The 17,087-nt window shown below is 40.8% G+C and overlaps 1 protein-coding gene across 3 annotated transcripts; it reads left to right on the top strand.

The window, feature by feature from the left end:
- Window positions 1–1,883: 1,883 nt before the first annotated feature.
- On the top strand, window positions 1,884–17,087 carry LOC143028626 (partner of xrn-2 protein 1-like). 3 transcript variants are annotated; one of them, XM_076191019.1, is made up of 3 exons: window positions 1,884–1,937; window positions 6,412–6,604; window positions 16,625–17,087. In XM_076191019.1, the coding sequence occupies exons 2-3, from the start codon at window positions 6,438–6,440 to the stop codon at window positions 16,788–16,790; spliced, it is 333 nt and encodes a 110-aa protein (XP_076047134.1). In that variant the 5' UTR covers window positions 1,884–1,937; window positions 6,412–6,437; the 3' UTR covers window positions 16,791–17,087. The 3 variants fall into 3 exon arrangements, with proteins under 3 accessions (XP_076047134.1, XP_076047133.1, XP_076047132.1); XM_076191018.1 differs by having other exon boundaries at window positions 1,884–1,961; XM_076191017.1 differs by lacking the exon at window positions 1,884–1,937 and adding an exon at window positions 2,004–2,037.

The raw sequence follows: 17,087 nt of genomic DNA, 5'->3' as shown, positions 1-17,087 counted from the left end.
CTCTCGCTCCAGTCTCGCTCCGGTCACGGTTCCGTCAAAAGATATTTTTACTGGAGCGAGACTGGACCGTGAGCGCCAGTGTGAACTCAGTTGCCACGGTCCTGCTCCACTCCAGTCGAGATTCAGCCTTCATATAAGCAAGTAGTGTTACCCTCTGTCCTACCAAACCATGGATAATCCAAAGGAAACACCACAATGGGATCATGAGAAAGTTAGAAAAATGATTAAAATAAATTTTCTTTTTATTTATCACTGATACAATGACGATGCGGACAGCGAGGATATTCATAAGCACCAACTGAATACAATATAACCTACAAAACTTACTTTAATTTTGTGGATTTAGATGAAATGCTAATAGAATTAGTCAAAAGGTAAACCAGAGCTGTATGACCTGACTTCGCTGCACTACAGTGATAATGTTTGCATACTTATCATATTGCCAAGGTACTGAGAGAAAAAAATACACATTATTAACCGAAGAAAAAAATTCCATATGTATAATAACAACCTATTATCCACTGCGGAAATGCATCTCCTTAGCTCACTCAACAAATATTCCTACACAAGTTTGTTTGTCTACTTATATTTTATCATTTTGCCAAGGCATTGAACCAGCTGGGGAGCTGAAATAATCTTTCAGTGTTTCTCTCGCGCCAAAAGCCTCCTTTGTAGCATTTCCCCCTCTTCCTCTCATTGGACGTACTGTGTTTGATGGAGGCATGATAACAGTATCTGGTAATGCAACAGCATTTGGGTGTATCAGATTGTGAAGTATGCATGTTGTTGTAATGATTGCATTAGCATTAGAAGGCATAGCTTTAAGTTTCCTTAAATATATTCTGAAGGTTTGCACTAGAATACCAAATGTGCACTCAACTATCCTCCTGGCTCTAGATAATCTATAATTAAAAATCCTCTTCTCTACCTTATGTTCAGTCTGTGAACCTGGGTAGGGCCTCATCAAATTTCTCTTCAGCGGGAAAGCCTCATCTCCCACTATAACGTATGGTGCAAGCACATCAGTGCCAGGAAGTGCAGCATCTTCTTGTACATTTCAAGTCATCCTCAATTTTGGATAGTATTTTCTCAAATGTTCCTTTGTTCATTCTGAAATAGCTGTGGAATTTACTCTCATCATCAATAAGACGAGGATACAGAGTATGAAATTCTCCTTCAGTCTTCCTATCTTGCAACATAGGATGAACCCACAATCTCTTTCTTTTTCTATTTTGTTTTCCTTCTTCTTCTTCTTCATCAAGTGCAATAGCGAATATTGCCAACTCGGCGTCAGAAAAGTCACACTTCCTTCGTAACTGATGGTAAGACTTCTACTGGTATCGAGGGAGGGGCGATGACGGGAGCGAGAGCGGACCGTACGTGTGAATGCCTCAGAACCGAGAGCAGACCGAGAGTGGAGCGCGATAGTGTGGCATAGGTCCCCCCATGTGAGGGTCCTGAACATGGGCCACTAACTATCTTCTTTAGACAAGACCGCCCGCAAGTGCGGGGTCGGTGTTTGTGGGAGAGGAAGTGAAGTCTGAAGGAAAATAAAAAGGTAGTTGTGTACAAAAGGGGGCTATCGCCACTGAGCGCTTTTAGGGATATTTGTGTATGTGTAATGGCTCAGAAATTCGTGGCCTGCTTCGGTATGAGAAAGGTGACAAGGTAACCATAAGGAAGAGAACTTTATTCAGCCAATAAATGTGAACGCGATTTCACAAGGGATTATATTTGAGATTAATTGAACAGTTATTTCACAAAAAAAACACATTATTTTGTTTGTGTATGCACATGCTTAATTTCTAGTAACTTATGAAAAACATATTAGCCATTCCATGATAATGTGTATAAATTGTCTACAAGTTTTGTGTATCTTGCAGAATGTAAACAAAGCGGGAAGGGAAGCCGAAAACACGAGCAAGCGAAGTGAATAGGTGAGGGAAATCGTGGTAGAAGTGGTAAGTGCTTAGTTGGTCATATGGTCAGGGTACAATCATGAAGAAACTGGTTCAATTATGAAGAAACACGGAAGAGGTTGTTACTTGAGAGAGAGCTCATTTTATGATTTTTATAGATAATAGTGGCCTGATTAGGAACTCGATACTTCGATAACTAGACTACTAGTGAAATATATAATTACCAGATCTGGCAAAGTTGCACATATGTGCCTAGTTCAGGATATTTCAGTAATATATAAAACAAGTCAAGACTATACTGTAATAATACTATACTCATGGTAACATTTTTGGGAAAAATTCCAGAATCGCACAAATATGGATATTCATATTTTGATATTGTGACTGTCTTTCAAACTTACGCTATCTTATCCAATAGGCTGCTCGTAACCTAGTGTATAACCTAACTTAACAACCATTTCACAATGCAAGAAAGAAGTGAAGAATCATAGAATGTGTTTATCACATTGTGTGATACTAGAATAGAACTAGTTTTAAGGTTATGATATAATGATAATCATAATAATTATGTGGGAAGTTGGACCTCCCCCTTCCTTCCAGTGTCCCTCAAAATCAAATGGAATTTTTTTTAGAATTTATGTGATATAGCAATAAAAGAAATTAAATATTTTTATAAATTATAATACATCAACATAATACATAGATACAGGCGCATCCGCTCGTGGCGCCACTATCGCATGTGTACTGTTTACAACACAAATTTTGCGGCCCGTTTAAATAAGTATGTCTTAGTTTGAATGCTTGCATCGTTCAGCGCATGCACAGGGTATTCAAATTATCTTGCTGTGCAAGTGTATGCCCAATTCTTCAAATACAAAAAAAAATTCACCGATTTAAATGGAAGTTTGGTTATCAACCTCGGCAAAATAGTTTTCCGAGTAAAAATATTAAGGTAAGGCCTCAATAAAGCATATTGTAAACTAAATAAACATGTTTCTCCCAGAAATGAGAAGCTAAAGATCGTTGGTTAATCGACATTTTAGCTTCATTGTAATACATGTAGGCATATAGTCACACGCGAAACAATGCGTGGCGCCACTATCGTCATGATCTTTTACTTCCCGTTGGATTTTGATTTTGTTTGGCTTAGTTTGAATGTTTGGAGCGTTCAGCACATCGGCAGGGTATTAAAATTATCTTGTTGTTAAACAAGTGTATGCCCAGTTCTTCAAAATTGTACTAATTCTTTCCGATTTCAACACAATTTTTGATATTAGCTTTGGCAAATTAGTTTTCCGAGTAAAAATCTAAAGGCAAGAAACTAAATTATATAATATTTAATGTAATAATGTTGTTCATTAGCGTCTATTCTACCAGATATGAGCAACTTTGAAATCGTTGGTAATAGCGCAGCTGTGCAATCTAAGAATCTTGAAGCTTAGATGTACTCGACATATCGTTGCCATGGCAACGTGATAGGTATTGGTAAGAATGGTGTAAGAGAAAAGTCCTGCATTGTTTTTGACATGCTCAGGAGATTTGTTGACCCATAAAACCTTCACATGCCAAGTTGCATGTCAGTTGGGCCAGCTGTTTGGATTTTATTTATTATTTCTGAATTGACAACAGTTGCCATGGCAACATAATAGATGTTAGTAAGAACAGTATAAAAGGAAGGTCCTGCATTGTTTTTTATATGCTCAGGTGATTTGTTGACCCATAAAACCTTCACATGTCAAGTTGCATGTCAGTTGTGCCAGGGGTTTGGATTTTATTGATTATTTCTAAATTGACAACAGTTGCCATGGCAACATGATAGGTGTAAGTAGGAATGGTGTAAGAAGAAGGTCCTGCAATGTTAATGACATGCTCAGGTGATTTGTTGACCCATAAAACCTTCACATGTCAAGTTGCATGTCAGTTGGGCCAGTGGTTTGGATTTTATTGATTATTTCTAAATTGACAACAGTTGCCATGGCAACATGAGAGGTGTTAGTAAGAATGGTATAAGAAGAAGGTCCTGCAATGTTAATGACATGCTGAGGTGATTTGTTGACCCATAAAACCTTCACATGTCAAATTGCATGTCAGTTGGGCCAGTGGTTTGGATTTTTTTTATTATTTCTAAATTGACAACAGTTGCCATGGGAACATGATAGATGTTAGTAAGAATGGTATAAGAAGAAGGTCCTGCAATGTTAATGACATGCTCAGGTGATTTGTTGACCCATAAAACCTTCACATGCCAAGTTGCATGTCAATTGGGCCAGTGGTTTGGATTTTATTGATGATAATCTGAAAATTGACAACTTAATAGTTGCCATGAAAAGGCAAATATGGTATGATGGAGATGTTACACATTCTTTTTAACATACTTTGTCTTTTTAACATACTTAACATTTGTTGATCCATAAAACCCAAGTATTCAAAATTTCAATAAAACTGGACCAGTGGTTTGGAGTTTGTGTATTTCTTTACCAAAATCTTTACAAATTACCACCCTTAATTCTAACATTTTGTTATGGTAAAGTCTAGCCAAAAATGCAGAATTAAAAAATAATTTAAAAAAATCGTATCTCCCTTATTTTTCAAGCTATTTAAAAAATTTAAAAAGCATTTTGTTTTAATAAAATTGCCTTTCATGAGAGAAGCGAGTAAATGCCTTGGTGGTTTAAAAAGTGTAATGAGGACTAGGAATCTGGGAATGGATGCTAAGAGGAGACTGTATGAAGGAGTGATTGTGCCAACAGCACTGTATGGAGCAGAAACATGGAACATGAGAGAGGAAGAGAGAAGGAACTTGAATGTGTTTGAGATGAAGTGTCTGATAAATATGATGGGGGTTACTAGGCTAGATAGAGTGAGAAATGAGGAGGAGAACAGGGGTGGAAAGGGAGCTGGGAGATAGGGTGGATGAAAGAGTATTAGGATGGTTTGGACACATGGAAAAAATGAGTGAAGAAAGACTAGTAAAGGAGGTATGGAAGGCACATGTGGAGGGAGTGAACATGAGGGGACGTCCTAGGATGAGATGGATGGATGGGGTGAAGGGGGCTTTGGGGAAGAGGGGAATGTCAGTTGAAGAAGGACGGGAGAGGACAGAAGACAGGGGTGAATGGAGAATGGTTGTATATGGAAAATGTTGTGATGCATGAGGTGGATTGGACAGGGGAATGGGGGTGAGGTAGTGTGTGTGAGCAAAAATTTTTGACGCAGCCCGAAGGGATTTCTCCCCGTCCCCTCCTTTATATGGGGGGATGGAGAGGGGGGGGTCGCCGATTTAATGAAGCGGCCTTGCTGTGGATGTGCTGTGTCCTGCAACACTGCTTCTGACCCAGGGCAGTGGACAGGGTGCAGGGATGACCCGTCATCTAGGAGGTGCTAAGATGGGAGGGAGGGTGGAGGGGTGTGGAGTGTTTTCGGGGATGAAATGGGTGGGAATGTTTTTGTGCCTTGTCCTTTTTGGCTACCCCTCTGGTAAGGGGGAAAAAAGCCTTGGTATATGTATGTATGCCTTTCATGTGCAACAATAATTTAAGGATTAAACAAAATTGAAAATTTTGTGCCCGTATCTATAATATATGTTATTCTTGGCAGAAATCAATGACAGAAAAAGTCACTAAATGCTATACATAAACGTAGGTGCTTTGACTGCTTGAGACGCCACCTTTGTATTGGTAGATGCAGAGGTTGAAGAAATTAAAGTATGATAAGTTCGTCAATTCTAATCTAACCTACCTACCTAACTAATATAACGTCACCTTCCTACCTAACCAACCTGCATTAACCAATTCAGTACAATGACGGCTACGTAGGTGTCATGAGATGGAAGTGGGTATATGAGGATGCTGGCATTAGTGTCTTGATTATATTTATTTTGTAGTTGTAGCTGAGTGACCCCCATATTCTGTGAACTGGCTTGATCATATTTTCTGTGATTATTAATATTCAGAGTGAAAGAGAACAAGTAATACAGCTGTAACCTTATATTTTATAATGCGTGTATTGTGTTGTATCATTGTACATCAGGCAGCTGATGCTACACGTGAGAATTTGACTTGTTTTGAAGAGGTTAATAATGTGGTACCTGTAATTCTAGAGGTCATCAGGGTCGTTGTTGTCATCTTTGACCTCCAAATCTATCAAAATATAAATGATGTCTAAAGGAGTCAATGTGACTTCATTCACTTGTGCATAGCTTTTAGCAACATTTTCTGTTATTGATTTCTGGCAAGAAAATTATTACATTGATGTATTATAATTTACAAAATTAATAATTAAAATTATTATGCTATGTTGTGTATGTGTGCAATTCTAAAGATATACCCTCAAATGTGTCCAATCCATCCTTCATAATGAATGCTTTGTAACTTTTGTATCTATCATGATCTTTGATTGATTGCTGTTGTAATTGTTTTCTTATAAGGAATTGATGAAACTATTCCACTGGTATTTCATTTGCTCATTTTATTGAAATAATTTCCATTTGCAGGTGTGAAAAGGGCAATAATTGTGAAGATGACTGAGGCACACTGGGACGTGGAGAAATACCGATCTCCTTATGAGAGTGAAGATCACTGGTTTCTGAAAAGGGACTTCATGTTAGCCCATCAGGACAGAATTCCTGAAGAGCGTTTAGTGTGTCTTGCACAAGTGTATTTCAATATAGAACTAATGGGCTGCAAGTAGGTATCCTGAAGACATAACTATATTGAAATTTATTGTGTATGTGTTGTGGTTGTTTGAATATACATTTCAGTACACATATACCATTTTGTGTACATAAAAGCCTCACCTTTACGAACTAGGTTATAAAAAGATCATTGATAGTTTTGATTATTGACAAACCTATGAGGGAACCTATTCATAGTAGAGTAGGCACTTTTTTCTAATGGAGACTAAATTGGGCGAGATACAGGGATGACCTGTCATCCAAGAGGAGCGAAGATAAGATGGAGGGAAGGGGGTGGATGGGAGTAGAGTTGTGGGGATGGAATGGGTGGGAGTGGTTTTTATGGCTTTGTTTTCTGGCTACCTCCCTTGTAAGGGAGAAAAAGCTTTTTCCCCTCTTACAAGGGAGGTAGCCAGAAAACAAAGGCATAAAAACCACTCCCATCCACCCTTTCCTCCCTCTCCTCTTATCTCCTCATGAATGACAGATTATCCTTATATCTCACCCACTCCTCTGGGTCAGAAGCAGTACAGCTGGCTACCATCTTTATAAGGGAGGTAGCCAGTCAAGGCATACACCCTCTCCTACCCATTCCATTCCCATCCACCACCTATTTGTTTCCCTCTCATTATAGCTTCTCGTGGATGAAAGATCATTCTAGTCTCTGGTCCACTGCCTGGGACAGAAGCAATGCAGTAACATAAGAACATAAGAATGAAGGAGACTACAAGAGACCATAAGGCCTACACTAGGCAGCTCTGTATCCATCATCACCTGTCATCCCCATCCATAAAGTTGTCTAATCGTTTCTTAAAACAACTGATAGTTTCAGCACTTACTACATGGTTACTAAGTTTATTTCATTCGTTGACCACCCTATAAGTAAACCAATTCTTGCCTATTTCCGTTTTAAATCTAAATTTATCCAGTTTATAACCATTACTGCGAGTCCTGCCCTGTTGTCTTAATATGATGACCATGTTTGCATCACCCTTGTTAAAGCCTTTGATCCACTTGAACGCCTCTATTAGATCACCCCATACTCTGCGTCTTTCCAGTGAGCGTAAGTTAAGGTGCTTAAGCCTCTCTTTGTAAGGCAAATTTCCGAGTCCATGTATCATTTTGGTCATTCTTCTCTGTACTGATTCTAGTGAATTGATGTCCATTCTATAGGATGGAGACCAAAACGGTACCCCATAGTCAAGGATGGCTCTAACTATCGCTAGATAGAGTTTAATAATTACCTCAGCACTTCTATTTGTTACCGTCCTAGCAATGAAACCTAATGCTCTGTTAGGTTTATTCCTGGCGCTAATGCACTGTTTCCTGGTTTTAAGGTCCGGACTCACTAGACTCCTAAGTCTCTCTCACAATCAGTTTTCTCTAAAACCATGTTATCTAAGCTGCATCTATTTTCAGGGTTGTGTAGCCCTACGTTTAACATGCTATGCTTAGAGATATTGAAGTTCATTTGCCATTTCACTGACCATGTGAACAATTTGTTAAGATCATCCTGCAGAATCTTTGTATCGTTTCCTGACCTAATTAGGTGACCTATTTTAGTGTTGTCCACAAACTTACTAACATCACTATTTATCCCGTCATGTAAGTCGTTTATGTATATAATGAACAACAAGGGTCCCAAAACTGAGGCCTGGGGGACCCCACTAGTATTATTGCCCCACCTAGATTTTACTCCATTTATGGTGACCCGCAGTTTTCTGTTACTAATCCAAGCTTTAATCCGTCCTAACACTTTTCCTCCTATGCCATGGGCTTCGATTTTATTTAGTAGTCTCTGGTGTGGCACCTTGTCGAACGCTTTGCTTAAGTCAAGGTAAATAATATCGTAATTATCATTGTTATCTGATGCCTTATATACTTTAGTGTAAAAGGATAGAAGATTAGTCACACACGACTTACTCTTTGAGAAACCATGCTGTGAATCACAAATTAAATTAGGTCTTTCGATGTGTTCTCCGAGTCTATTTACTATTATTGATTCAAGCATTTTTCCTATAACTGATGTCAAACTGATTGGCCTGTAGTTGCATATAGACATTCTATCTCCCTTCTTAAAAACAGGAACAACGTTTGCTTGCCTCCAAGCAGTAGGCACAAAACCAGTGTCTACTGATTTATTAAATATTTCAGTTAACTGGTCGCAGATTTCAAATTTACACTCCTTTAGCATTCTCGGAAAAATTTCGTCTGGACCCGGGGATTTTGTAACTTTAAGTCTTTCAATCTGCGTGACTACTTCTACTTTACTAATGCTGATATTAGACTACTTTCTTCATCCCCTCTGAAAATCGGATCGAAGTCAGGTACTTTATCTAACCTCTCATTAGTAAACACCAATAGAAAATAATTGTTTAACTCCTCACTCATTTTTTCCTCTGATTCTATCATGACATATGGTCTGCTTCATTTACTCAATGACCCTCCTTTCTCTTCGCCTCATGTGGAAAATAAAGAAAATTGGGCTGCATCAAAATATCATCCATACACAACTGTTATTCATATCTGTTGCCTGTCTTTTCCCATTCCAGCTCAACAGACAGTCCCCTCTTGCTCAAATGCCCTTTCATCTCATCCATCCATCTCATTTTTGTTTGTCCCCTTAAGATTACTTCATTTACCTCTACTTTCCACTCTCGTTTTAGTAATCTTTCTTCACTCATTCTGTCCATGTGCCTAAACCATCCCATTAATCTTTCATCGGCCCAATCTACTCCTGCTTTCCTCCTCACCTGCTTATATCTCACTCTACCCAATCTTGTAACCCCTGTCATACTTCTCAGTCACTTCAGCTCAAACACATTTAAACTTATCCTTCTTGCCTTCCTTAAATTGCAAATCTCCACCCCATACAGTGTTGTAGACATGATCACCCTTTCATATAATCTTCTCTTTGCATCAATTCCCAGATGCCTGTTTCTCATGACATTTCAATCTCCCAAAACATTTACTTGCTTTCCTTCACTCTACATTTGATCTCCATCCCCACTCCTCCATTTCCTGCCACGTGTGACCCCAAATACTTAAAACTATCCACTTCTTCCAGCTTTCCTCCCTTGAGATTAACTTCCAACTCACTACCACCTTCTCCCCTTGTACATCTCATCACTTCATCATCTCAGAACCCACATTTACTTTCAACTTTGTCCTCTCTCCTTCCCAAACTCCATCACTAACTGCCTTAACCACCTCAGTATGACTCAAATTCATGTGCGCAGTATCGGCTGCCATATGTAATTTGCATCACACTACTCACATTATAAAGTATAAAGTCACTGCTGTATTACTTGTCCTCTTTTACTCTGAGTAATAATAAACACAGAAGATGTAATCAAACCAGTTCACAGACTGGGGGGTAACTGGTGTACAACTAAAAAAAATATATATATATAATCAAGATGCTGATACCGGCATCATTACATAGGCGTCATTGTACCGAAGTGGTTAATTCCCCCTATGACCCCACCACAAGTGCAGTGTTGTCCACTAACAACAACTGGCTCACCTCCTGTTTCCCTCGATTATCTCTAAGCATCTATAATCCCCTACCCATCATCCTCACATTTACATCCCATACCATCCCATCCATGTATTGTGTACATTGGAGACATGATGCAGCTGTGATACAGCTGCATCAAACCACTTGATCTCTCTATTTCCGATCCTAACACACAAACTCTACTACATACATATACCAAGGCTTTTTCCCCCTCACAAGGGAGGTAGCCCAAAAGAAAAAGGCATAAAATCATTCCCACCCATACCATCCCTAAATACACTCCACTCCCCTCCACCCTCCCTCTTATCTTAGCACCTCTTGGATGACGGGTCATCCTTGCACCCTGTCCACTGCCCTGGGTCAGAGGCAGTGTCGCAAGGTACAGCACATCCACAGCAAGGCTGCTTCATTAAATTGGCGACCCCCCTCTCTGTCCCCCCCCATGCAGAAAAGAAGATGGGGAGAAATCCCTTCAGGCTGCGTCAAATTTTGCTCACACATATTACCTCACCCCCCATCCCCCACCCATTCCACCTCATGCATCACAACATCATCCATATACAACCATTCTCCATTCACCCCTGTCTTCTGTCCTCTCCCATCCTTCCTCAACAGATATTCCCCTCTTTCCCAAAGCCCCCTTCACCCCATCCATCCATCTCATCTTAGGACATCCCCTCATGTTCATTCCCTCCACATCTGCCTTCCATACCTCTTTTACTAGTCTTTCTTCACTCATTCTTTCCATGTGACCAAACCATCCTAATACTCTTTCATCAACCCTATCTCCCAACTCCCTTTCCACCCCTGTTCTCCTCCTCACCTCCTCATTTCTCACTCTATCCAGCCTAGTAACCCCCATCATACTTCTCAGACACCTCATCTCAAACATATTCAAACTCCTTCTCTCTTATGTTCCATGTTTCTGCCCCATACAGTGCTGTTGGCACAATCACTCCTTCATACAGTCTCCTCTTAGCATCCATTCCCAAATGTCTATTCCTCATTACACTTTTTAATCCACCAAGGCATTTACTCGCTTCTCTCAATCTACATTCTACCTCCACCTATACTCAACCTTTTCCTGCCACATTTGCACCCAAGTATCTAAAACTATCCACTTCCTCCAGTCGTTCTCCCTTAATGCTCACTTCCAGTCTGCTGCCACTTTCACCCCTTGTACATCTCATCATCTTACTTTTACCCACATTAATCTTCAGCTTTCTTCTTTCACACACTCTCCCAAACTCTGTCACCAACTTCCTCAATCCCTCCTCGGATCCTGCCACAAGTGCAGTGTTGTTCGCAAACAACAGCTGGCTCACCTCCCACTTTTCCCCTCTCTACTACTCTTGGAAAAACTCTTGTCTGCCCTTAACAGCTTTCTCCCAGTCACATATACAGTTTAACATCTGATAATTAATGAATTTCCCATTTAATGAAAAAATTGGGTAACAAATTGCTTTGTATCTGTTAACAAACAATACTTCAGGGTATGAAGATACACATGTGCCTATACACATGATCCCACTGGCAGAGTAGTGCTTTGGTGCATTTGCCATAATTGTTTTGGTTAATGAACATTTCAATTTAAGAACGATGTCATGGAATGGATTAGGTTTGTTATCCATGGTTCCATTGTATTTGTGATACCTCCCATAGTGCATCTCTGTCTACCCTGTTGTAAGCCTTCTCCAAATCAGTAAAAGCCAGCAAAGCATCCTTACTTTTTGCTGAAGCCTTCTCACAAATCTGCCTAATCACAAAAATCTGATCCATATATCCACTACCTTTCCTAAACCCACACTGCTTCTGGCCAATTATTCCTGATCCTATCCTAATCCTCTCAATTAAAACTACATAGATACTTATATACATATACCAAAGGCATAAAATCCACTCCCACCCATTCCATCTCCACATACTCCAGTCCCATTCACCCTCCTCCCTCCCTCTTATCTTGGCACCTCTTGGATGATGGGTCATCCCTGCATCTTGCCCACTGCCCTGGGTCAGAAGCAGTTGCAAGGTACAGCACATCTACAGCAAGGCGGTGACCCCCCTCTCCATGCTCATGCAGAAATGGAGAAGGGAGAAATCCCTTGAGGCTGTGTCAATTTATTTTTCACACATACTCCCTCACCCCAACCCCCACCCACTCCCCCTTATGTATTGTATTTACACACACACACACATATACACCAATGGCTATTTTCCCCATACAAGGGGGGTAGCCAAAAAACAAAGGCATGAAATCTACTCTCACCCATTCCATCCCCCGTCTGGGGTATTGGCTGCATGTTATTGTGGCAAAGTGGCATGCAGTTGATACTTTAGGGTCTATATGAGGCGCCCCTACGGACCAGAGCCACACATCATTTTGGCTGTGATAGAGGAAAACTCAGTGCATAGTGAAATGATGACACTTTTATACTACGACTGTCCCTCCGTTATGCTGTCCCCCAACCCCTTGTTACTGTTCTGTACAAATTCTCTGAATATTCATTTCCTTTTTTGCCTACCTTCCCTGTGGTGGGGGAAAAGAATGCTGCCACCAAGTAATCCCACTTGGATCGTAAGAGGCGAGAAGAAAGGGACGGGGATTGGGACTAGGCATCCTTCTCCTTGTAGCCCCACAGGGGACATTCCTAAAAGAAAAAGCAAAGGCATAAGAGGGTCTGGGAGTTTTCCCACCAGCGCCCTAAGGCTTGGGTCTTTTAATGTGCGTGGATGTGGTACAGATGAGAGTAAAAGGGAAGAGATAGGTAGTATGTTTGTGAGAACAAAGATGGATGTGTTGGCTTTGAGTGAAACTTAAGCTGAAAGGGAAGGGCGAGTGTAAGTTTGGGAGTGTAAGTGGGAGGTTATCAGAAGGCGAGGCAGGGAAGTGGTGGCTATGCTAGTAAGTGAAGAGATAGGTAAACGTGTAGTGCAGTGGAAGGAGGTTTCCTCAAGGATAATGTGGATGAAGGTGAAACTGGGAAAGGAGATGTGGGTTTTTGTAAGTGCATATGGGCCTGGCAGTGAGAAGAGCGTAGAAGAAAGGGAGGCTTTTTGAATAGATTTAAATGAGTGCATAGAGGATTTAGGGAGAAATATCAATATAATAGTACTGGGAGACCTTAATGCTAGGGTAGGAAATTATCCAATTGATGGAGTGGTTGGGAAATGTGGAGTTCCAGGAAAGAATCATAGTGGAGAGTTGATGGTGGAAATGTGTCTAGAAAGAGAGTTGATGATAGCAAATACAGTGTTTCGGAAGAAAGTCAAACATAAGTACACATGGGAGAGGGTGGTGGAGGGAAGGGTGGTAGATAGAGCATTAATGGACTATGTAGTGGTAAATAGGATTATGATAGGAAGAGTTAAGGATGTACATGTTCTAAGGGGAGAGGGTGGGGGAATATCAGATCATTTTTTGGTGGAAGGTAAGTTGAGAGTGGAGAATAGATGGAGGAAGAGGAAAGGGACGAAAGGTAGGGAGGTGCTTAGAGTGAACTCTTTAAATGAAAAGGAAAAGGAGGAGTACAAGAAGAAGCTGAAGGATAGAGTAGAGGTAGGTGTGGAGGAGGAATGGGGATGGTTCAAGGAGGGAGTCACAAAGTGTGCAAAGATGGTGTGTGGAACAAGAAGGACAGGAGGAAATAGAAAGAAGGGTAGTGAATGGTGGGATGAGGAAACAAAGAAGGTTGTAGAAGAGAAGAAGCGAGCTTTCACAGATTGGTTACAAAATAGGACGAGGGAGTCATATGAGAGGTACAAAGAAAAGAAAAGAGAAGTAAAGCAAAAGGTAAAGGAGGCAAAGAGGAGAGCAGATGTGAAATGGGGTAAGAGTATGACGGAAAATTTTGAAAGTAATAAAAAGATGTTTTGGAAAGAAATTAAGAGAGGAAGAGGAGGCGAATCAAGTAGAGAAGAAAAGGTAAAAGGTGCAGATGGAGAGATGATAATGGAAGAGAAGGCAGTAAGGGGAAGATGGGCAGAATATTTTAGGGAGTTGCTAAATGTGGAGGATAGGAAGGGAAAGATAGCTGCAGTGGGAAATGCTAAGAAAATGAGAGTGATGAGTGAGGAAAATGGAGAAATAAGGAAGGATGAAGTGAAGGCAGTTGTTAACCTCTTCACTCCGGGGCACATCACACGTTTGGCAGCATTAGCTGCCCGACGTGCGATGTTGCATCATAATAATTGCATTATGAAAAATAAAGTCAGTGCTCAATCGTTTGTTCTCTTTCACCCGTGAAGTTTGATAACCATAGAAAATATGATGAAGCCAGTTTAGAGAGAATGAAGGTTACGTAGGTACGACTACAGTAAATATAATCAGGATGCCGACGTTGGCATCATCGCATACCCACTTGCGCCTCATGACGCCTACGTAGGCGTCACCGTATGGAAGTGGTTAAGATGATGAAACCAGGTAAGGCACCTGGTGTGGATGGATGCCATGCAGAATGTCTAAAAATGAGGAGGTACAGTGATGGTGGACTGGCTGGTGAGGTTATTTAATGTTTGCTGGAGAGAGGGTAGAGTGCTGGAGGAGTGCCTGTATAGTTCCACTTTACAAGGGAAAAGGGGACAAGTGTGAATGTAGTAGTTTCAGAGGGATTAGCTTGTTGAGTGTAGCTGGGAAGGCTTATGGGAGGATCTTGATTGAGAGGATTAGGAGAGGGATAGAGTGAGTAAATGGTGAGGAACGGTGTGGATTTAGGACAGGTAGGGGTTGTGTAGATCAGATTTTTGTGATAAGACATATATATGAGAAAGCTATAGGAAAGGGGAAGGATGTTTTTTGGGCCTTTATGGACCTGGAAAAGGCTTACGACAGGGTAGACAGAAAGGTACTGTGGGAGGTTTTGTGGATATACGGGATAGGAGAAAAGCTTCTAGGAGCTGTCAAGAGTTTTTATGAGAGTAGTAGAGCTTGTGTCAGGATTAGAAATGGAGAGAGTGAGTGGTTCGAGGTAAAGGTGGGACTTCGTCAAGGATGCGTTATGTCGCCCTGGCTGTTCAACTTATACATGGATGGGGTGGTGTGAGAGGTAAATGCAAGGGTAGTGGGTCAAGGATTGGAGATGGTTAAAGAAAATGGAGAAAAGTGGGAAGTGAGCCAGCTGTTGTTTGCTGACGATACTGCGCTTGTGGCAGGATCGGAGGAGGGATTGAGGAAGTTGGTGACAGTTTTGGAGAGTGTGTGATAGAAGAAAGCTGAAGATAAATGTGGGTAAAAGTAAGGTGATGAGATGTACAAGGGGTGATAGTGGCATTAGTCTGGAAGTGAGCATTAAGGGAGAGCAATTGGAGGAAGTGGATATTTTTAGGTACTTGGGTGCAAATGTGGCAGGAAAAGGTGGAGTGAAGGTGGAGGTACAATGTAGATTGAGAGAAGCGAGTTAATGCCTTGGTGGATTAAAAAGTGTAATGAGGAATAGACATTTGGGAATGGATGCTAAGAGGAGACTATATGAAGGAGTGATTGTGCCAACAGCACTGTATGGGGCAGAAACATGGAACATAAGAGAAGAAGAGAGAAGGAGTTTGAATGTGTTTGAGATGAGGTGTCTGAGAAGTATGATGGGGGTTACTAGACTGGATAGAGTGAGAAATGAGGAGGAGAACAGGGGTGGAAAGGGGGTTGTGAGATAGGGTTGATGGAAGAGTATTAGGATGGTTTGGACACATGGAAAGAATGAGTGAAGAAAGACTAGTAAAAGAGGTATGGAAGGCAGATGTGGAGGGAGTGAACATGAGGGGACGTCCTAGGACGAGGTGGATGGATGGGGTGAAGGGAGCTTTGGGGAAGAGGGGAATGTCTGTTGAGGAAGGATGGGAGAGGACAGAAGACGGGTGAATGAAGAATGGTTGTATATGGATGATATGATGCATGAGGTGGAATGGGTGGGGGGTGAGGTAGTATGTGTGAGCAAATTTTGACGCAGCCCGAAGGGATTTCTCCCCGTCTCCTTTATGCATGGGGGTCGCCGATTTAATGAAGCGGCCGTGCTGTGGATGTGCTGTGTCTTGCGACACTGCTTCTGACCCAGGGTAGTGGACAAGGTGCAGGGATGACCCGTCATCCAGGAGGTGCTAAGATGAGAGGGAGGGTGGAGGAGTGTATTCAGAGATGGAATGGGTGGGAATGATTGTATCCCTTTTCCTTTTTGGCTACCTCCCTTGTAAGGGTGAAAAAGCTTTGGTATATGTATGTATGTATGTACTCTAAAACTACTACCATCACATTTGTCACCCTTTTCCTTTGTAAAGTGGAACTACACATGCATCCTTCAGGCCAAATAATAACAAACGCTTGGCATTCTTTGATTGTGAGAAAGAAAGGGTGTTTTGTCAGGTATTTTGAATAAAAAATGGCGATTAATTTTCTTTCCTGACTGTTCTTGCTAAAATATATTCATATGTTAATGTTATAATTACTCCCATTTAACACTTAGTGTACCTTTTCTTTTTCAGTGTCATCACTATATATTTATTCATCTGTTCATTTTTTCTCTTCAGGTATCCTGCAAAAACTATGGAGCAGGTAGCATACTTGGCTAAAGAGGTTGGAGGGAGCTATAAAGAAAAGAAGAAGACTTTGCTTAAGAGGACTTTTGTTGGGGCAGCAGATGCTGCTGGTGCCAAAGTAAGCGGAAGATCTGCTCCTAAGAAACAGTCATGTTAATAGATCATAGGGAGTGACTGACATAAAAAAGAAAAAATGTTCAAATGGGTAGAAAATTGGAATATTTGTGGTGAATTTGGAGTAGATCTTTTCCTTTAGGGCCTGATTTCTGTATAATTTATATACACCTGAAATATATTTTTGTCATAGAACTGAAAAAAAAGGCTGAATGTGTTACTGTAAGATTGAATTGTTCTGTTTTGTATTAATGTGATTTTGTATGCACAGTTGATGTGGTTCAGAATCACTGACCAGCTGCAAGATTTTATGACTGAATTAAATTAATTTTAAATGCTA

The sequence above is a fragment of the Oratosquilla oratoria genome, chromosome 9 (assembly GCF_046742065.1).
Source record: "Oratosquilla oratoria isolate Oo_2021 chromosome 9, ASM4674206v1, whole genome shotgun sequence".
In the NCBI taxonomy this organism is placed as follows: Eukaryota; Metazoa; Arthropoda; class Malacostraca; order Stomatopoda; family Squillidae; genus Oratosquilla; species Oratosquilla oratoria.
This window is presented reverse-complemented; position numbering and strand designations above follow the sequence as displayed.